This window comes from Chrysoperla carnea, chromosome 3, assembly GCF_905475395.1.
Source record: "Chrysoperla carnea chromosome 3, inChrCarn1.1, whole genome shotgun sequence".
Lineage (NCBI taxonomy): Eukaryota > Metazoa > Arthropoda > Insecta > Neuroptera > Chrysopidae > Chrysoperla > Chrysoperla carnea.
Window position 1 is genome coordinate 41474581 of NC_058339.1, and position 24002 is coordinate 41498582.

A 24002-nucleotide genomic window follows, 5' to 3' on the forward strand; every position below is an offset into this window, starting at 1 on the left:
CAGGGTAAGAAATTCATTGCGTTTACTACCATGAAGGGTATGGTATAGGGATAGAAATCACAGTATCTATTTAAGCATAAGTAATATTACAGTATTGAATAGGGCTATTCACCAGAAGTATTGTCTGACGCCCTTACTGAACTGATTCGTCCGCCGTAACTATTGCCATTGTTACTATTCCCTCAATACAGTACACAGCGATACAGTACACAGCGATACTGACATAGTGATATCCACCGTGTAGCTGGCGTAATTCTGCACATTTTCATTTTTTGTTCATTTTCTAAGGTCAATATTGCCTGAGATATATCAGCTTTAATTTTAATACTTTTTCGCGGATAGGTCAAAAAATGTGCATTCAATCGGAAAAAGAGTGATATCACTATAAACCGTATAAAATTCGACATTCATTTGATGTTGTCTCGCTCTATTCTCTTAATATGTATAGCACATGTTGGTTGGAATTATTACGCAAGGATTGGAATAAATTTGAGATTGATATCATATTTCATCCATGAGAAATTGTGTAGGAAAAAATTTCTAGATACGCTCCTGTACAATCGTACACACATTTACAGACATACACTAGCCGTGATATTGTCCTTGAATTACTAACATTATCACTCTTAATCGTTTTCTTTTACTTTTTTAACAAAATCGAGCAATTTGAATTTCCATTTCCTATCTTGGATGGCTTTTCACAAAAAAGATGTCGATTAATTTTACTTTTCCTTTAGCTTTGCCAGTTCTATTAAGGTTCGTCTTAAATATTCGATTTGCCGAAAAAAATTATTCAACTTTTATTGATATTGATATGATTCTGAATATAAAAGTGAAAGAGTTAGAACACTCAATTGATTTATGGTGTTAAAAAATATTTTTTAAGCCAAGCTTTTATTTCAAATGAAATTTTTTTTGTCGATTTAAAAATAAAAGAAATAAAAGATATGAAATGAAATTTTGAAACTCCCTATACCATTAAAAAAAGCATATATTCTGTGCCACCATCAGCTTCATCATCATTTCTCAGAGCATCATCTTTCATATCATCATCACGATAACTTTTTTTTTTTACCTTTTGTAGTTCCCTCTGTACCCCCAACTGAACGTCTTACCTATGTACTGAATTCTTTACTTGTCATTACGATGGAATTTTTAATCTTTATTACTTTTCATTTTTATTTTAAATATTATATTCATTAAAAAATGTTTGTTAATTTTATTCAATGTTCCTCTCAATTTCGAATTGAAACAACTAAAAATTTTAAGAAAATAATTGGAAATGGATTCAGCCCACATAAAAATTTTCAGTGTAAATAAAAAACAAAGAAGTGTGGAATGGTTGGGAAGATGTCCGTTTGCCACAAAACATGGAGTAGACATTTAAATCAGATTTGGTACACATTAACTCTCAGTCTCCAACTAATTGTAGGAAATTTTGGTAGCATTATCTTTGGTGGAAGTAAGCGATAAATATATTTTTTTAACTAATCGGTGGAAGCAATGAAACTACTTTGAAGCGCTCAAATTTGAAAGTATCGCTTTAAATTTGAGTTTTTCCAAACGAAATATCTGTACACGGGTACGATTCAAAATTTTCTCTAAATACATTAATTGGTTTCTTGCGGGAGGTGCCAAAAAGTTTCTTAATATTTGAGAATAGACTAATTAGCTTGGAAAAGGAAGTACATCGGCCGGTGGTGATAATGTACGAATGTAAATCACATAACGTTCTGGAATGTCTTGAAAATTTTGAGAGCCCTTTAAGTAGCTGAGAGCTGCAAATTCAATGTGAGTTACAGGTAAGGAAAATATAAAATTTGACTAATGTTTTAATTTTTTTTTTTGTAGTAAAACGCCACTGAAGTTGTATTTACTTGATACAACATTCAAGATTTGAACTTAACAGGTGTATAAAAAACAGTATTGATAAGTCTTAAAATATCCAGTCAATAACGTTAAGATGAAATATGATTTACTTCTAAATTATACAAAATAAATAATTAATGATATTTCAAACTGGTTACTCGAATAAGTATACTTTAAAATTAAAAATAAAGAAACAAACAAATTCTAAGAATTTTTAAATTTAATACTACTGTCAAATTAGAAAAATATTTAATTAATAAATTGAATTTTTATAAGACAGTAAAACCCAAAAATAAAAATTGAAATACAATATAAAAAAAAAAAATTAAACTTAAAAAGCACTTAACTAAATATAGATATCTGTATGGTGTGAATTACGAATAAATTATAAAAATTTTATATTTTATATTCATCAATATGGCATATTGTTGTACCATCTATCATAATTAATTATTAAACAACGACATTTAGAAACTATTAACGTATGACTTATGGTAAAAGGCCATAATGTACCATGACTCAAACCTTTATGTATCTCGGATCACTCTTATAGATTTTACCTAGGGAATCCTCTAGACTCTAGAGAGTATCAGGTGTGTATGTTTTCTGAAACATTAGAATCTCTCCTGTTTTAAGTACACAAAATTGTATTTCTTTTTTAAAAAAGAAAACGAATGCACATGGACAACCATTCTCCCTATTACTTGCCCTCTGGTAAAGTACTTGAGGCTCTGGTAAATAGAATGTTGATAAAGCTAACCTGATCAATAGAAATACCTTTCAAGAAACTTTAAAGTGATTGAAAAGGTATTTTATCACCAAGGTACAACATTCCACCTAACTATGAGGCAAATTTAATAAAAGTCGTTATTTTTATTAAAAAATAAAAAGTTAATTACTATAAATTATTTATTATAAGTAATATAAATTTTGTGACCGGCAAATTATAATAATTATATGTTTGTTTAATCATAAAAATGGCATAAAATTGATTGAAATCTATTTTATTTTCTAATGTTTTTTTAAAATGTTGCGGTATTTAACTATATTTCTGGTAATAATCTCACATAATTTGATGGCATTTATAGAGCCTTTAAAAAGCTTCTACTCTTAATTACCTACCTACTTCAATTTTATTAGAATTGTTCAAGGGAAAATTAAGACAATATCACCATTTTTTGACAAATAGGTTTGGTATCCAGAACAGGAAAAAGGCTAAAGCCAATGGTAGACTTATGATCAGGACAGAGACTTTAAAAAGCATAGTTTTTGTGCATATCTTGTATATGGAAATATTTTTCCATACTGTCGAGAATAGCTCCTATATTATTCAACAGATACGATTTTTGACACACGGTTTCTTTTGTAGTTTATCCAACATGTTTGATTAATTAACACTTTAATAAAAAAACTTAATTTTAGAGACGTCATTGTCGTGTCGCCCATATTAAAATTATACACATACTCAGACAGAAAACCATATGATTATAAATTTGAGGATAATAATAAAATTTTAAATATAAAACGACCACCATTATCAAAAAAATTATATGGGCATCGTAATTTATTGAAAGTTTATTATTAAATTACTATCGAAAGTTTATAACAGGCATGGGCGAGTTATTATTAAGTCGAAGTCATCATTGTTATAACTTAATTGTGCGACTCTTCTACCTATCTCAGTTGCTCAGTTGCTCTGATAGTAATGAGATAGGTAGAAAAAAAATGTTGTCTCTCTGTCTTACTCGTATTTTTGGTTGTCCCTGGTTAAGCGGTCACTGTCTTACTCGTATTTCAGATACAGAAGTCTGAGAAACTTCTCTAAGCCACGTTTGCCCATGCCTGGTTTATAACGTGAAGACGATTTTTTGTTGTTGAAAATTTTATTATTATTAAAACAAAAATTATTATTTAAAATGTGCACAAACAAAAGATAAAATCCTAAAAAAACAGATGCGGGCTGAGAAACAATTAAGTGTGGGTGTTACGTGTAATCATAATCTACCGCAAACGCATCTTACTATTTAATGTGTCTGATCCAAATAATGCAATAGCTTAATATAAATGAATTGTATCCTTCCTTGAAGAGTGTATAAGGTATTTAAACACCGGATTTTTACCGATTTTAATTAATTATTTTCTATTTAAAATACACATGAATTAGAGAATATACGATGCACTTCCGCTGTCTATACTGATTTTAATAGTTTATTGCTTAGGATATAACAAAATATTTGGTGAATGCTAATGTTCCGGTGAATTTTTTACAATATTTTTATTTCCATTTTTATTTACTGTGTAGTTTTTAAATTTAAAACATTTGGTTTTTTTTTTAATCGGTCGTGTGGGTTACAAGAAAACCGTCGTGTAGCAGTTTGAAAAACGTAGCTAAGAGAACAACGCAAAAAAAAAATATTTTTGAAAATTTAAAATGAGAAAGCTTAGGTACGATATTTTGAATAGTTCATAAAGGTTCATTTACACAAACAGCTACCAATAATAATAAATATACCATTTATTATCATCAGTACCAAATAATGACTATGTTAGGTTAGCAATATTATTCGTTTAATTTGCTGAAGTTCTGATTGATTTCGTTGTCCAACATGCAAACTATTATTAACAAATACTCCATTTTCAGAACCGTAACTTATAATTTTTGTAATTAATTAGAAGGTACTTCGTCTTCACCAATGAAATATATAACTACTCAATTTTTTGGGGTATACGATTATGTAATTAACGTATATAAATAACTTTATTAAATGCATGTAATAAAATCAAAAAAATTATGTAAACTATTTCTTGAACGCATTTTTACACCTGCATTTAATACATACACCATATTAAATATTAAATATACATGTAATTTTTTTTATTACTAAGATATTATATTTTTATAATTTATTACGTTGTTAAAAGAATTTGTGTACATATATTTATTTATTTATTGTATTTCTTTTTTTTTTACCTCTATAAACACAGAATAGTGTACCAAGATCCAAACTTACCAAATTTGTGTTGAATCCTGAACTTCTTGCATTAGTTTATACCGATAAAATAGTTGGTATACGCAGTGCCATAATCGTAAAGTTAGCAGAAAGTAACAAGTAAGTAAACCGTAAAATTGCTATTCTGCTATTCATTTACGAACTCAACCTCACTTTTTACGCTCTGAACACGCTATAAAAATTTCATCTTGATATCTCTTTTCGTTTATGAATTATCGTATTAACGGACGGACAGTCAATCGAAAATGGACTATTTAGGTGAAGTCATGAACACCTATACCAACATTTTGTTCGTAGCATCAATATTTTTAAGCGTTACAAACTTGGGACTAAACTTAGTATATAAAATATACTACCTTGATATATATTACATATATACAGGGTATAAAAATTGTGATTCGTAAGGTGATGTAAGAAGTTGATGGAAATTGAATCACAAGAGTTACATTTCGTTCGATATTAAACAAAATTTAATTTTACTAATATATTAACATCAGACTGTATATATATCTATATATATATATCAGCAATATCGAAAACGGCTCCAACGATTTTCATGAAAATCAATATGCATGGGTTTTTTGGGGTGAAAAATCAATCTAGCTAGATTTCATTCTTAGAAAATTTCGTTTTTTCAAAAAAAAAACTGATACAAACTGCAAAAGACGACTCTTCCTGGCATCTATTGGTGTTTATCGTAGTTAACGAAATACAGTACATTAGCGGGACATTCAAATTAGAGTTTGTGTGGAGACATTTGAAAGGGTTCTTATATTAGTGATAAAATTTGTGTCTTTTTAATTAAAAAAATATCGAGCAAAGCTCGGTCATACAGGTACTATTAATTTTTCAATTTCCCTAAAATACCTATTGCGTTTTCGACGTAATGTGTGGACTTAATTATTTATGATAACCAATGTATAACAACAAAAATGTGTAACAAATATCTTTAGGTCTTATAAAATTTATTCTAGACAATTTTTCTATAAGTTCCTTTTCGTTTGATAAATTAGATCCTAAGATAATTAACTCACTCTTTTTGAATTTTTCTATGCAGCTTATTGAATACTCACCTGAAACAAAGAAAATAATAATAATTAATATATTAAATTAGTACCAAATTAAATGAGAAATTTTCGTTTTAAGCTGTGATAAGTAGAAAACAATTTTCCAGTGGCGGCTTTAAAATCGGACTTATCTATACCATAGCCTCTTTTTTCTATAATAATTAACATTTAGTTGACATTTGTTTATCTAAAAAGTGTACGTTATTGGTTTCAAAAAATATTAATCATTATTGCACTTGTATCGACATAAAATTCATATTGATTGTTTTCGTTTAGAATCTTAGTAAATAGAGATTTTTGTACATAGATGTTGTGTGGCGTGCATACCAGTTTATTTTTTTTAATGATTGTTTATTTTTAATAACTTAAAAGTAATTAGTTTTTTACTCACAATGTGTGGTCAATGATCTAATGTATACGATTACAACGACTACTCTCTCAAAGTAATAACTGTGTACCCGAATCATCATATACTCTTTATTAGTTATAATAATAAATTGGGTATTTAATTTGCTTAAAATATTCCAATGGAAGAAAAATCCAGCCGTATTGCAAGATGAGATAGAAAACCTGTTGTAAAAACGACGCAACAGTGTCCTTTACGCAATAGTGTCTTCATCTTAAATGCGCACCCTGTATAATTGATTTAAGGAATTGTTTTACATCGATTTCTCACTTTTATTGTAGTAATTACATAAAAATTACATGGTTGCCGTGTTTTATGTTTTCTTATTTTTCTCAGTATTGCAATAATAATTTCTTACATACTGGTGTAAATAGGTATTGTTTAAAAAAAAAAGTAATCCTTATCGAAAACACAATAAATGGTTTTGTTTATGATTAGTCATGATTAATGGTTTATGTTTTGATTACAAACACGTGAATAATTGAAAAATTCCTATTTGATTAAAAATGGTATGTGAACCTAAATAATCGTACCTTAACATAATAAACATTGTATGTAGAACATTTTTTAATAAAACTACACTGGAAAAAAAAATTTAAAATAATGACAACCTCATCCCAAAGTTGGCCGTTTCATATTGAAATAATGTAAAAACACTTTCAATCAATTACCTAACAATTGGAAAAAGTACAGCTAAATATTTGTATTTACAATAGAATGGGATTGGATTTTGAATATGAATTCATTGATACAAAATCAATGAAGTTAAATAAACAAAATCATTACTTCTATGCAAAAGATTGATAATAGTTTAAAGTCATGCATTTTATTGATGGAAAATAAAATTTTACTTTGTTGGAATATATATATAATGGTGTAAATAAAGCGATTATACAAATTAAAATATCTTTACGGTTGCGTTAAATATAGAATTAGGTTAATACGAAAAAATATCTATTATGTCTAGTCCATATGTGATTGAGGCATCTTCATGTAGAATTTTATCAGTTAACAAAGATAGATATGTTACAGAATCGATAGCGCAGTTGGTTAAGTTGTAGACTTAAGACACTAAAATCAATAGTAAAACATAGGACACTGGTTCGAATCCTACTTGAAGAAAACTAATTTTTTTTTAAAATAAACCTATTAGCAAGTATAAATCAAGTATTAATTTTTTTAAAAGCTCGTGTAGTTGTGACAATCACATCAGTATTTCGTTATGTGGCATCATTCGCCGTATATGATCTCGTGATGAGGTTATCGCAACCTCATATCGGTTGCGATAACCGATATCAATTAATTGAATTTCTGGTATCAGAAATTGTTTTAAGTTTGTTGGAAAATTGTATGAAAAATTTAAGTTTGTTGGAAAATTGTTTGAAATTTTCAATGACCACTAAAAAAGGAAGCATTCCGGGCTATATTACTGTAGAGAGAAATTGTCATTATTTTAACGTTATCTATGATTTAATGAAGCCCAACTACTAATACAAAGTTAGGAAAAGTATAAAATGTTTATTGGCAACTAATTTTGTGCGGCATGTCTTTATATATCTTTCATATGCTTAATTTACATCGCAAAAAAAATTACAACAGCGGATAAAACAATTTTTATTTATGATCTTTGCAAATCATCAACTTTAATATTCAATAACAAGAAATTCCGCTAAACATAGATAATATGTATATAATAACTAACACATATTTAACGGTATAATATTATAAAAATTTTATGACATCTTGTTACTAATTGCCTAGGTCACCATTCACTATTGTTTATATGGCTGAGAGAAAAATATATCACTTATTTTCACATAATTTTGTAAAAAAATAAAATTCTTGTTTTTTTATTTGATTGATTTTAATGGTTACAAAAACAAAAAACAACATGTAGGCCATTAATTTAGATTTGAAAACTAATTAGTAAAGCCGATTTAGTTAGTTTTTATACTCTGTATTAAAATTATTGAAAACAGTAATTAATTAAACTTAATGCATTAAAAATTGTGAAAATAAGAAATCAAATTGCATAAATATTATTTTTCAAATGTAAATTATCATAATTATTTATTTAAATTTGTTAGACAATAATATTAATTTTTCAATGTAAGTCATAAATGCAATCCATACAATTCTAGTTGGCTGATAAGTCCCCGGTCTGACACATAGATGGCGTCGCTAGTATTAAATGCATATTATTTTTATATAGTACCAACCTTCAAATGATTCGTGTCAAAATTTGACGTCTGTAAGTCAATTAGTTTGTGAGATAGAGCGTCTTTTGTGAAGCAACTTTTGTTATTGTGAAAAAAATGGAAAAAATGGAATTTCGTGTTTTGATAAAATACTGTTTTCTGAATGGAAAAAATACAGAGTCCGGAAACTCATTATCAAGCCAAGTTTTTGCTTCCACTGTATTTTTTCCCTTCAGAAAACAGTATTTTATCAAAACACGAAATTCCTTTTTTTCCATTTTTTTCACAATAACAAAAGTTGCTTCACAAAAGACGCTCTATCTCACAAACTAATTGACTTACAGACGTCAAATTTTGACACGAATCATTTGAAGGTTGGTACTATATAAAAATAATATGCATTTAATACTAGCGACGCCATCTATGTGTCAGACCGGGGACTTATCAGCCAACCTATTATATGCATCCAAACAATTCTATCATTAAAGTAGTGTATCGTTACGCACGATGCGAATAAAATCAGGGTTATTCACGTTATTCTACATCAAAAATTACGGCTAAACTACTTGATTTAAAAAAAAATTTATTTCTGGTTAAAATTATTTTGGTAATGATCAGGTTGTCTGTTTTTTTAATAAATGGAACACCCTATATAAACATATTGTGAGGAGGTTAAATAAAACTCACTGTCTATTGAATACATTGTGAGGAGATAAAAAACAAAAGGGTTTAAACACAAAAAAATTCATCAAAATCTTTTCCTACCCCCGGCAATTTTTTAGTACAGTCAAACAAACAGGCAAACTACACTTGTGTAAAATAGTATACGCTTTAAAATAAGGCTGTTGCACTTTTTCAATTCAAATATTTTTGCAAATTAATTAAATTTTTTTTATAAATATTAAGAAGAAACGCTTACTTCACATAACACTTTATATAATGGAATGTTTTTAAGAATTTAATTAATAACGGTATCGCATAATAATAATCTAACATTCCAGCGTGGTCTGCGTACGATTATATTTATAAAATTGTACACTGTTTGTACATTATTTTTAGCTTTTTACACTGTTTTTCAAAAAAGTTATCAAATTCACATAAATCACAATAATTTTAACCGACTTTTTTTTAAACTTTACTCATTTTTATCTTGGAGAGAGGAAGTGGAGATTAAAATAAGGGAAAATTTCTGAGTGAACCAGGTGTATAGCATAACAAAACTATTTTCCATAGAGATAATACCATAGAGTTGTAGATAATATATACGAATCGCAATAAGTAAATTCTTGACCGCAGTGAGGTAAAAAGGAAAGAAGTTGTAGGCGTATCAGAGAGACGACAACAGTTATATGCGCCTACTTTATCTGTCTCTCTCTATTTCGATCACTCTACTGAGTTTGGCGACGACTTTTCAGCTCTATGGAATTACCTCTACTCTATGCTAAAATTTTTCTACTCTATGCCAAGGCAGTATTGTCTCACTTATTCGATACTTCAATAGACCGCCCAACAATCCTAGCGCACAGACAATCGAATTTTATAAAAACAATTATCAAATTTCGTGCCAGTGATGATATTTATTATGAATTTTTCTATATATCTATTTATTATACACTTCAGTATTCCGACACCTTTTGGTTTTAAATAGTGCCGGATAAGTGAGATTATATATTTGACTTTTATTTCGATTGACAGAGCACTTCTAAAATACATTTAAAAAGGACGAAAGTCCGATAAAAATTAAGATCTTATTTCAACGCTTTTAAACTTTGAAAACTCTTAGATATATTGTTTTCTAATGTTATGTTTATACAGTAAACATGGGAGTTGACAAAATGTTATCCCTTTCGAAATTTAAAGATGATTTTCTGTATGTTACCTATTCAGAAATTTTCCCTCATTATTGTCAAAATTGAAATAAGAGTAAATCTGTCCGTTTATCTATTAATTTACTATCAATATATTCTATAGATAATGTGAGACATCGATTTTATTCATCGATTTTCTATCAAATTGGGGCTTATAATAAGTGAAAAGTTAGTTTTATCAAAATGATTATAATGAGTTATTTCATCAGAAAGTTATTGAAGTCATCCCTAAAACTTATATCTACCACAGTTTGTTTATTTTGAAATGTAAAACGTAAATACTGAGATACAAACAAATAAATAAAAACAGTTGTTTTTTTCCTTCATTTAAAAAAAGAAAAGATGAAAATTTCCCACATATTCTTGTTAACTGAATGTATAACGGATTTGTTTGTCAGGGAAAACAAAACACGATTATTATCAAAAAATAGTATTATGTTATTTGTAAAAAGAACTTTCTTTTAATTAAGTGATAATTCGTAAACTCTACATTACAATATCATATTTTTGTTATTATTAATAATTATTTTGTTATAATGAATGCATAATTAGTCAAATTTTAATAATAATTATATATTAATTTACATTTATTTAAAAATTAAACGATCTTTTTATATTTCTCACATGAAATTTAAATTTGTATCTTTCTCATACGTTATCTAACCACTTTCATACCTCCACTCTTGTAACCACAAATTTTTGATATATGATTTCGAACTAAAAAAAAGAATATTCTGCGGAATAGCATCCTTTTTGACGTAAATTCGTGAGTGGTTTCCTTTTGGCGAGTATACCAAACTTTCTCTCTACGACTTTTTTCAAAAGTAATGCGTTTTCAAATGAGCATGATAGCTTCATATTTTAACTATCGGTCTGAAAACACGCAGAAGGAAATTTGTCGGGCACTATGACCACTTGATAACATTAATAATTGTTAAAAAATTTTGTAAACTATGTATTGAAAAACAAAAATACTTAAGTACAGCATATTCGAGGTGGTAGACAAGCTCGCCTGTGCAGTATTTCTGTCGGATAAAAATTTTCTTGTTTAATAATTATTAATGTTGTCGAGTCGTTATAGAGTCCGAAAAATTCCCAGCTGCATTTTTTTCAAATCGATAGCTTAAATATGACGTTATCATGCCCATTCGAAAACGCAGTACTTTCGTAGAGAGAAAGTTTGGTAGACTCGCCAAAAGGAAGCCACTCTTTCGATTTTAAACTACAGTGCTTCCTATTCTGTTAGGCAGGGATTCAGTAAGAAAACAATGTTAGAAAACCCCTAAAATAAAGATATGCCGCTACTGAGCCACGGTTATATAATTTTAAATACATTTTTTCTCAAATTAAGTGAGATCTTTTGATAAAAGCATTTGATTTTTAGCTATTTGTGATATCAATCCGTCTTTTTATTTGACGTCTGTTTCCTGTTTTCACATGTCCTTATTTGACGAAAATTTGTTCAACAATTGATCTTTAGCTTTTCGTTCCAAGTTATGGATGAATCTTTATGTGGGTGGAAGCGCAAGTTAATGAATTCAACATATCTGTTTAGGACAAAATTAAATGTGCCTTGCGCTTCCACCATAATATTACTTATATTAATTTTAGTATATCTGTCTACGATATTATGGTGTGTCGCAAGAAGGTGCGTCGAATTTAAACACCTTCTTTTAAAGCTGATTTAAAAGGAGTCTTTCAAGATTCTAAGCTTTAATTAAGGATCTCAAACATACAACGAATAATTTTTAATTCAAAAATATAATAACTTAGGGTTTTCATTGTTTCAAATTTTAAGTTTGTAGCAGTTCTTTATTTTAAGAGTACCATCTATAAAAACTTAAACGAAATGCAATTAAATTATATAAAATTGTTTGAATTTTTCGTAATTAATGGAACATAACTAAAGTACTCATTTGATAATAGAAGTTTACCTCCTTGAAGAAACGTAACGAATGACTTATAAGCTTGGCGCCATATTTGTAATGTTCAAAGTAATATCGAAAAGATTCTTAACAACAAATATTTAACATATATCGAAATCAAGATTCGGCAAAATATATTTTTAAAAATTGTTTGAAAACTTACTTTTTGCTTTACTAACTTCTTTGTCAGCAAATACAGTTGGCACAATCAACAAACATAATCCAATACATGTTATCAATAATTCAAAATTATTGAAGTATTGCATTCTGATCTGGATAGAACAGTGATTATCGTAAAAATTAAATTGCTACACCAATACATTTGTAGAAAAATTCGAAAAAACGTGTTCAACATATAGAACTATGTTTTATTAAAAAACAACAAAATTTCCTTTAAAACATAAAAAAACACTCAACAATCACAGAAAAAAAAAAATTAAAAACACTCCCAGAAATAATAAAAACCACTTTCTTTAAACATAAATAATAAAAAAAACACACACTTGATTATCACAAACAAATTTTTTTAAGTTTTTCTTTTCAATAGTTTTCTTTATACCATAAAATAAATATAATATTTTGTATGGAAGCCATAATTAATACAAAAATTTAATTTTAAAAACAGTTTTTTTACATTGTGTAGAGTTCAGTTTGGTTTCTTTTAATAAATGTGGTTTGTTTCTTGAAAATTCTTCTTCAGCATCTCTCAACTTTACATCAACAACAACATTAAAACCTGTTGAACGTTAAGGTAAGTTTTATTAAATGTTAAGGTAGATGTACTATGTATGGCTCGCTCGTTCGTTCGTTTGCTCGGTGGTCGATGGTACCTTCTTACAACAACACGAATCAACACAACTGTTGAATAGTATAAGGTAGAGTATCTTCGGTTCGTATTATAGTGTTCCGATTCGTTTTGTTGTTGAAAGTAAAGCAAGCAAAAGAGCAGCGCACACTAAAACGTTCAGACATAACTTCAACAACACACATACGTACACATAAAACACACATCAATTGTATAGGTGTACACATACACCGGTAATATTAAAAACTTTCTGAAACCAGTAATAATATTTTCTCCTTCCACATTACAATTTTACTCTTGTAACAGAGAGAATGCTCTGTATATTTATATAACCATAGATATTATATTATTCAATATAGAATCGCTCGTTCAATTGTAGATTCAGAAACTGATACAAGTATAAAAACTTGATACAAGTGAAGATGAAAATGCACTAATTTACAAAAAATACCAACGAATTTATACTTTTAATACTTAGACCTAACTGGACATTTGTTGTTTTATCGTCATGTTAAATTTTAACATATAATATTACTTCCTTCAAAAAATCTCTAAAAGGAAACATAAAAAGGGCTATTTTTGTCATAAAATTTTAAAGATCAGTAGTATAATTTAGTAGTAGAGTTTTTCGTTTATGTTTTATAAGTTCTTTCTATTTTCATGATCACGAAGCTCTTCATAGTCATGAAAAGTAAAGTTCTTGACTAAAAATTACAGACCTAATTCCAAACTAGCTTTCAATAAGGACATTTTATTATTTAGCAGTGTGATCAATTGGTTATTCAATTAAATTATGGCATGTTTGAACGAAACGAAAAAAGAGTTTCATTTCACGATGTGCTGCAAACGTCCTTCAAAGTGCAGCATAAAGGGTAGGAAAGTCTAACACAATTAATGAAAGAAAATATATCTTCCGAGGTAGCCTGAAGATAGAGAAATGCCTTTTTTCTCCGCCAGGCATGAATGAACTGTCAACTGTTCCCAATTTCCATCGAATAAAAAAAACATTTAAATTTGCACATTTCATTTAAACTAAAATTTCAAAGTTCCGAACATAGTCCTAACTAACCTTTCAGAAGAGTCAATATTAGTAATCTCGTTTGTCAACAGAATTACTTTTGATATTATCCATTACTAGCTGAATCCCGCGGTGTTTCCCGCGATTAAAAGAGATTTTGAGAGTTTTTATCGCTACAATATAAGTTAATCAAGCCCTCTTGATAAAAATGTGCTAAAAATCTATTTCACGAACGTTTAAAAAGTTCTTTAGAAAACACGGTTCCTGCATGCTATCCCATAGGAATCGTGCATTTTTCCGGAATAAAAATTTGCCCATGAGATTTTCTGTCCCCTAAACTACCACTACCTAAAAATCATATCGATCCTTTGCTCTATGAAAAATTAAAACAAATATATCCTACAGAAACCATACATTTTAGCGAGATAAAAAATATGTGCCGGCCAGTCGTTTTGGAATGATTAAGTAACAACCCTCAATCCATCCATCCATCCAACATTAATATTACCAATGTTAATTGGAAATGCTAATATCAGAGGCGGTATACCTAAGAAGTAAATCGGAATTTTCTAATTTCCTCCTCCAAAAGAATAGAGAAAAGCTAAACTCGTGACTCCTAAAGGGTGAATTTGTTTTATTCAATCTCTGTAAATTCTTTTTAACGGAAATGAGTCTATGATCCGCTATAATGCTACATCCAATTTGAAATTACAGCATAGCAAATTTCCAAATTAATATTTACAATATCTATGGTACTTTTTGTCATCATATGGTGTATTTGATGGCATGGAATACAAAACTATGGCCTTCTGCAGCCACTAAACAAAACATTCAACATAGTTGTTAAATTTACCTGTAAATTTATATTTCCTCGTTCACTCTTTCACATTCAAATAAACAAAGAGCATTCTATTCAACATACCACTATCATACAACAAATAAACTTACATACTTTACTATTTTATATACCATTTTAATAAAAAAACATTTTAATAAACAAAGAGCGCGAATATGTGTAAACACTTAATAAACATCTTTGTGTCTTTGTTACACATATAGTACGTAAAATATATTATAATAATTAATAATGTTTCACAAAACAGAGAAATGTAATATTTTTATTTAATAATACTTATATGTTCTTTTCCTTATCTAACTTATAATTGTTTTTACGGTATTATTCAAATAAGAAGGTCATTATTGTAATGTAGAGTTTTGTTTATGTTGTGACTGAAATATGTTGACTGAAAAAAAAAATGTAAACACATTTTCATGACATCAGGTTGAACTTTAACGAATATCGTATAACCGGAATCGGATTGTTTTCAAAAGTACTCAATTTTAGTGTAAATTCTAAGTATCAATAGTGATAAGATGTAGCTTTCGAAAACAAAAAATATTCTAAGATTTAATTCTTAAAATTCTTAAAAATTATCGAATTAAACTTTTGATGAGAAAAGTTGACACCTCTAATAAATTGTACTGTTGATGATTTATTTTAATCGCGCAAATTTTTTACGGAAAATCATTTATTGCTGGGAAATATCATTTCCTTCCTTATAAGTAATAAAAAAGATAAACATATACAGTCTAAGACTGTATATTCGAGATTTAGATACCATAATACAGTTTTGAAATCGAAACTTGAAAATATTAAGTTAATTTGCTTAAGGATATTGTCTCGCTATGGGCACAGTGTCAGAAAATTTTAAATTTTTCTATACTTATTAAAGATATTAAAATACAATTACCATACATCGAATGATCGTCTTTACTTCGAGATAAACTTAATTAAAGTTTGGATCATTAACACCGAAAGCATTGGAGAGATTGTGTTTTTAATTATTTTAATTCTAGAAAAAAAACTTTCAGAAATTTTCAAAAAATAAAATTATTTTAATGTATTTATTTTTAGTTAGTAAAAAAAAACCAAAATTACTGACCATTTTATTGTTGAGATATAATAATGCAAAATGAAAACATTTTATTGTTGAACAGAGACGGCTATAGTTAGAGTTTTATAAATGAAAAGAAATAACTATATTAACAATATTATAACATTTTTTTAATATATATGTACTAAATTTGATCTGAAATAGCTCTAATGTTATAAATTATTCAAGCTGCATCGTTTATTTTGTATCACTCAGTAAATACAGATATATTAAGCATGTTATCCAATACAATTTAAAATTTGCCGTTTATAATATATAGCATATACCGGATGTACAGTAAATGTTTATCTGATTAATTGTTTCAAATAAGGCAGATCGTATGTAATATTCGCTGATCAAGCGTGAACAGACACATATACCTCAATATCAATAGCTAAAATTTCTCATAAAATTAGCAATGCGTTAGTTGATAAACTGAACTCAATAAAGGTAGGTACACATTTTATTCGGAAATTAATATATCAAGCTCCAAGGTAGTAAAATTTTCAATAGCCAAATACAGTGGACCCGCGATAATCCGACAAACGTTTTGCAAGGTAATGTCGAATTATCGAATTTGTCGGACTATAGAGTACTGCCACAAATCTCCTTGTAATCCGGAACTTTTTGAAAAAGAATGCCTTGTAATCCGACAAATTACATATCAAAGTGATTAAGATTTTCTAATTTCAGCCACGAAGAATTCATGTATTTATAAGAAATCTGCATTGTAATTACCGTTATAGTTATGTCGGACTACAAGGTGTGCCGGATTAGACAGGGGCCGGATTACTGCGGGTGTACTGTATTATCAAAAAATTCGAAATGGGTTGGCTGATAAACTGAACTTTATAAATGTAAGACTACTAAAATTTATATCGTGTTCTGTTCTTTTTGCAAAAGTAGGTAAATCATCGATAGGCAGATTACATGTTTATATCAACGAATAATTTTGGGGATTTTCATTTCGTTTAAAGCAGTGTTATTGTTTAAAAAAATTTTTGGCGCCTTTGAAATATCAGATATAAATATTAAAGGTAAAGTTAATAATATAATTGCGTGGTAAAGTTTTGACAATGAAAAGGTAACCTGACTTATACCCTACCTACTAGAATCAATGATTCTCGAATAAACACATCGGTTTGTATGATACACCCAGTACACAGTACAAGGTATATATTGTATTGTGGTATCGAAACATTATAAGAGAATAGTTTTTTACCTGTAAGGCAGGTGATTTACTTTACATCACTATTTTTATTAAGTGGTTGGATTTTGTTTCTTCTTCATCTTCTTCTGCTTGTATACGTATAAGATGGGTATACAAAGTTTTTTTATTTTTATTTTTAAATAATATTTTTTATATTCTTAAATTCCTCTTCATCTATGTTAGTTATATGTTATTTCATTATCTTGATTTCTTTTCTTGTTTTATAATGATAATTACAATGTAAAGGTGTAATTAAAACAAAAAGATACATATGTATCCTTTTTAGTTATATTATCGTCGAAAATATAGACTTATGCACTGTACCGAAGATCAATACGTATGCAACCCTTAATATAGAATACTAGCGGTCCCGACGGACGTTGTCCCGTAAAAACGTAACTCCAATTCATTAATACCTGTACTACGTTTAGCCTGTCCGCTAAACCCATCCCGCTAAACCCCAATTTAACTCCTATTTATTGGAGTGGCCTGACCTTCGACTTTTGGCCCGGCCTTTTATAGTAGAGCTCGCTGCGCTCGCATATGCCTCTAATAAATGCCTATTGACAATACCTGAATACCATTAAAAATACATAGTACACATAGTAAGTTGTCATATAATGTAATATGATTTATATGCGCTCCCACCATTTAATGAAATTTCATTTTTTTGGTACGGAGCCCTCAAAAACAGTTGTACTGGACCAAATTGTAAATCTAAACCATTCTCGAATCTCCACGAACACACACAAAAAATTTCATCAAAATCGGTCCAGCCGTTTAGGAGGAGTTCAATTACATACACACGCACACAAGAAATATATATATTAAGATGATTTGTGGGGATTTAGATGTCAGATATACATAGAACTATTTTTAACCCCGGTACCAAAAAAAAAGGGGTATTATATGTTTGACCGCTGTGTGTGTGTGTCTGTCTGTCTGAACCAATTTTTCTTTTTTTCCTTTGAAAGGTAATTGAATGTAGAGTGTTCTTAGCTATATTTCAAGTGCGAGTTTAGGGTTCCCTACCCGAAACAACTAAAAAATAGGCGATGATTTTCAAAATCGGTTCAGCTTAGAGAAGGCTTTAAGGAAAAGGTAATTTAATAAAGAGTTCTAAGATATGTTTCAAGTGCGAGCTTAGAGTTCCGTACCCGAAAAATTTGTATGGCGTTTTTTAAATTTTATAAATTTCACCTATTTCTCGTTACTATTGTGCACCCCCAGTGGCGTTCTCAAGTCATGGGTGGATCGATGTTATTAAAGTGTTCCTTAACTTAAGTTAGTGTTAAGGAACTTTTCGAGAGTAACAACTTTCCATAATCTCTATCCCTTTTTTATGCTTAGGGAAATATAATTCTTTACGCAGATTTTATGAATTTTCGTACTTCTAGAGCTCTACAAAATTGACTTACGGTGTTGGAAATTTATCTGAAAATTTAATTAATATTGAGGAAGTGCTTTTCGGTAGTGTAGACTTACAAGCCTTCTGTTGCTATTTTCAAGTGTTCAAAAACATTAAAAAAACAAAAATTTCATATAAATTAAAGGCATCTCATCATAAGAAGCATCAAACGAGGAGAAAAATAACCTAGGTGATGGAGCTCTTCTGCTCATAAGCTTTTTTTGAACATATAACATTTATAATATTAAGTGTTTTTGGGTACAGGTTGTGTTGTATGTTATTAATTTTGGGTGTATAATTTAAAAATTAGTAAGGTAAAAGGATTCAACACGGCGTTTGTACAACAAATGATCATTAATTTGTTTTTCGTAAAAGATTTGACTACTGTGTTTAAATTATTAAAATCGATGTTGCTTAGGCTCAAGATATAAGAGGTTGTTTTAACCGCATGTTAGTTTCAACGCAACCTGTAATGAAGTTCAAGTACGTTTTAGCTAATTTTCAACTCTTTATCTTTCATAGATTTGGAGAAAATGGATACCAAAATATTACATAAATTTTTTTCTCGCGGGAAAGCAATGATATTTACGAAAAAATGTTGCAGGAAAAGTTGTTTATTTTTTAATAAAGAAATTTCTTTATTGAAGCTTTTATTCTATTTCTAATGTCCAATTTTGCTCATTTACGACCTCAAACTCACTATTTACGTCCTGACCACGCTACAAAATTTTAATAAAATATAAATTATTTCAGATTGATATCTCTTTTCGTTTTTGACTTATCGAGTAGACAGACGGATAAACGGAAATAAACGAACTAGGTGATTTTAAGAATATCTGTACCGAAATTTTGTTGCTATCATCAATATTTCTAAGCGTTACAAACTTAAATTAGTATACCTTGATATCTTCCTATATACAGGGTATAAAAATGACCAAAATTATCAAAAGAATGTCAAAAAAATAATTTTTTACAAACTTGTTCAATAATCAAAACAAAAAAGTCAAAGTTTGGCTTGAATTTCACCTTTGTCACTAGAAAATCTAAAAAAAAGGTTACCTAAAACATAAGCATAATTTAGAAGTGTTCCATATACAAAATTTTTAATATTGAAAATCAGTGTTTATTTCAGTAGTTTTAAACATTTCAATAATTTTTTCCCAAATAGTTTCAGTAGGTATCATTTATTTAAATATGGAATAAAAAAACATGCTTTATCCCATGTCAATCTTATGATTTGACATTATTTATTTACAACGTAAAAAAATTGAATTTTATTATTTTTAAAATAAGTTAAAGGTATTCCAAAAAAAAAAGAAACAATACACCCCATGGTTATTTTTGAATAGTTAATATTTTAAGACAATATATCAAATGAAATAGCATTCTTAGAATTTTTAATTTCAAAAGGTAATAATTAATATTTTTATATTAAACAGAATATATATCTACCTATCAGAAAAGGTAATTTTACCCCCTTGAGAGAATCATTTCATAGTTTTTTAAGAAAAAAACTTACTAGTCTCAAAATTACTCCCTCTGACCTTCTCATAAACATATTTTATGCCTATTTGGTATAATTAATAATCATGGTGGAAAGTTTAATGGTAATTAATTCGTATTTGGATCTATAATTAAATACCAAAACCATAAGGCAACCACAATTCATCCGAAATACAAAACATGTTTCCCATACTATTTCCAAAAACAGCAGGACTATTTTAATATTATTATAAAGAAGAGAAATTTTGACAGAGGTATAAAACTGTACGTCAATAATAGATTGCTCTCAAAATATACATACAATCTGGTTCTTAATCAAATCAATTTGATATACCTGATAGGAGAACATCTTATATAACGTTACCAGATTTTAGGTATTTTCTCTCTTATGCTATAAGAAAGTGGATTTTAAATGCAACATATGAACGTTTAAAATTCCCAATTAAACAAAGAGGAATATAGTTTAGTGACGTCATTGCACGGTATCAGAATAGAGATTACATATAAAATTTTGTGTTGCTAAAAGGAGATGGATAAAAATCTTTGAATACTTATAACTCCTTTGTTTTTTAATCAATTTTTATTTCACTTTCTTCTGGGTAATTAGTCTAGTTTTACATTTTTTTGGGTTATATGGCAAATTCGACATCATTTTGATAATTGAATTATGTTATTTTTATTTTCCAAAATAATATTCGTTTGCTTTACTAGCGCGCATCCCGCGTTAATTAACGCAAACCGAAAAGCCATCTTAAAATAAACTCTCGAAAACGTTAGCAGCTCTAGTACCGCTATTTTTCGGTCACAGATAAGTTTGATCGACACATTTGAAAAAAAATTAAATCCAAACATGTGAAAATTAATTTACCAATTTGAATACTGTGTTTTCAATCTTTAGAGGCATAGTATAGTTTAAAAGGGACAAAAATGCGATTATTAATTTAGAGAAAAGTTGTAGACAGAAAAATTATACGAATAAATGCAAGAAATAACATATAGTTTATTATCGTTTCGGAAATACACTAAAATTTCATCATGGTATGATGCACAAAAATATTTTAAAATAATAAATAAATAAAAAAAATATTAATAACTAAAATAATCTTTGATTTATAGAAGATTTTGTTTCATATTCACAGAAGATGCCTCCTACTTTCAAAACTTTATGATTTTGGGATACATTTCAAAAACATCAATTAATTATCCTACTGTCCGAAGCTTCAGTCATTAGGTCATTCGGCCATCAATCTTCGTGAAGTACAAAGAATTTTTATAGACAAGTTTTTTTTTTTGTTAAACTTTTATTAATTAATATCAGTTCTTACAAGATGATTTCATTTAGGCCCACTGTACATCCTTGCGACTATTTTAAGATTTTGCGATTATTTTCAGTTACAAAAATCAAATTTTTTTAAAGTGCTCACAAAAGAATGTTATTAATTTTAGATTTTGACCGTCCTTTGTATTAAAATCCAAATATTAGCATTACGGTTTAACAATTCCAATTCAAATAATTACAATATAAATAATATAACTTATACAAGTAAAAATTTGATTAAAATAAAACGAAGGCCGATTTTTATCAATAACAAGTTTTGTAAGCAACAAAGTAAAAAGCTTGTGTAACAAAACAAAAAATAAAGTTGCCACTTAAGTAAAATAATGATAAATGTTATATTAGAGAGAGCTGCTTTCAGTATAGAACACGAATACCTTTACTTAACGCATACAGTACTTAGAGAGTACTATTACCGACAAAAATAGTGTACATTTCAAAAGAGCTATTACATATTTATTTTCAAAAAATATCTGTTTCAAAATTTTTAAACATTTTTGTGGGTTAAATTGTGTATTGAAAGGGTTTAAGAATTCCAAATTCCATAAAAATATCGACGTAAAAAAAGACAATAGCCTAGTATTAGTTATTTTCTCTAATTTTGACTTGTAGATTAAAGATTCGATACTGAATATGTAGTAATTGAATGAAAAATCGAATTATATTAAAAACAAAAATATCAAAGTCAAGATGATTTATCTGTTCCGAATAATCAATATTTATTAAATCAATTTCTGCTTTCCGTTGAAGACTATTTTTTAAAACCAGAATGATATGAATAGCGACGATGGAAAAACTGAATCGAATTGCAGGAGTACGCATAAAAAAAAAATTGAATTTAAGAATACCTTTTTTAATGTTAGGAACTTCTTAGTTAAAAGTTCTTAGTTAAAAAATTGACCCGTTTGAAATATTATCATTAATACCACTTAAAAAAATTCGGAGTTCTTATTTTTTAATTTCTAAAAAAATGATTTTTATTAATCGTATTTTCAGAATTTAATCGACTGATTTCGATCAATTGAAATCATTACAATGGATTACCACTAATATCAACTAATCAAGCTACAGGAGTTGATCAAAATTGATTCGGTTGTACAGTAAATTTGGACACATAATTTCCACCGTTAGGTTAGATTAGGTTAGGTTATATTGGCTGTCCACGGAGGGTACACTTACGCTTTAGAGCTCATTGTGATACCATATATGTGTTTTACCACCTTTCCACTGATAATTTCATTTATCAGCTCCTCAATTATTTTCAGAGACTGAGTGCACCTCCTCCATGCATATACCATGCAACACACCACCCCAACCTTACTATTAATTAAATTAATATGTATTGTGATGGCGGGAATCGCTACCCTGGGCATACCGCGGACGGAATTGGTTACGCCTTAACCAACTGGGTTACAAGGGTTGGCAATTTCCACCGTTGGAAGAATATAATTATTGGGAGTTTTGAACTTTCATCAAAGAAATGAGATCAAACTTTTGAGTGTTGTGAAACAAATATGTTAAGATATGTACACAACTTTTGTTTGTGATAATACCTATATATAACTTAAAATCTTTACTTACTAAAAATAACTTGATAGTTTCACATATATATAGTGAGGATACCATATACTACAGGCAGTAAGCAAAGGTAGGTATATTACTTACCTATATCTACTTAAGTATATCTACACTCTTAAAGAGAAACAGTACACGAAACGAACTACAAAGTGAGTGAGAGAGCCCCGCAGCGGCCGGTTTGACCATCACGAGTGTAATTTTTAATGGCTTGTTGTAAAGTTAAAGATTATGTTATGTATTTTTCTTCTTTGCTTTTAATATCGTTTAGTTATTTTTTTTTGTTTAAAAGTATTTTTACTTACTATTTTTTAATACGCGAAACTTTATTATATAGAATAGATATAGGTAACATAACCAATTCCATTTTAACTTGTTGTTTTTTACATAAATAATTTAAATGTTGATACAAAGTGTGCTTCACTATAAAAATATTATATAACACAAGTTAAATTTAGAAAATCGTAGTTAAGAACACTCTTCATTAAATTACCCTTTTCCTTATATCAGGCATGGGCAAACGTGGCTTAGAGAAGTCACTCAGACTTCTGTAAGTAATATACGAGTTAAACAGTGATAACCTAACCAGAGACAACATTTTCTGAGAAACTGAGATAAGTAGAAGAATTGTATACACGTCTCGCTTCCTCCTCTATGAGCAATGTGGACTTGGTGGACACACAAGTATATGGCCCACAATAAAGTTATAGCAATGGTGACTTCGACTTAAAATACCTCACCTCCTGTAGGGAGTCCGTTACTCCTGAAACATCCCTGTATACATAGTATTAATTGCTACAAACAAATATTGTACATTTTTAACATAAAATAAATTAATTTTGAAGATTATCGTCCCTTTTTTAGTTACC

At 28.6% G+C, this 24002-nt stretch overlaps 1 protein-coding gene across 1 annotated transcript in view; it reads right to left on the bottom strand.

Moving 5' to 3' along the window:
- Positions 1 to 12643, bottom strand: part of LOC123296564 (epidermal growth factor receptor) — a 54875-nt gene extending 42232 nt beyond the window's left edge. The window contains exon 1 of the mRNA XM_044878088.1: positions 12508 to 12643. Coding sequence (XP_044734023.1) covers positions 12508 to 12610 — 103 coding nt within the window. The 5' untranslated portion in view covers positions 12611 to 12643. The remainder of the gene's footprint in view (positions 1 to 12507) is intronic.
- Between the last annotated feature and the right edge of the window lie 11359 nt (positions 12644 to 24002).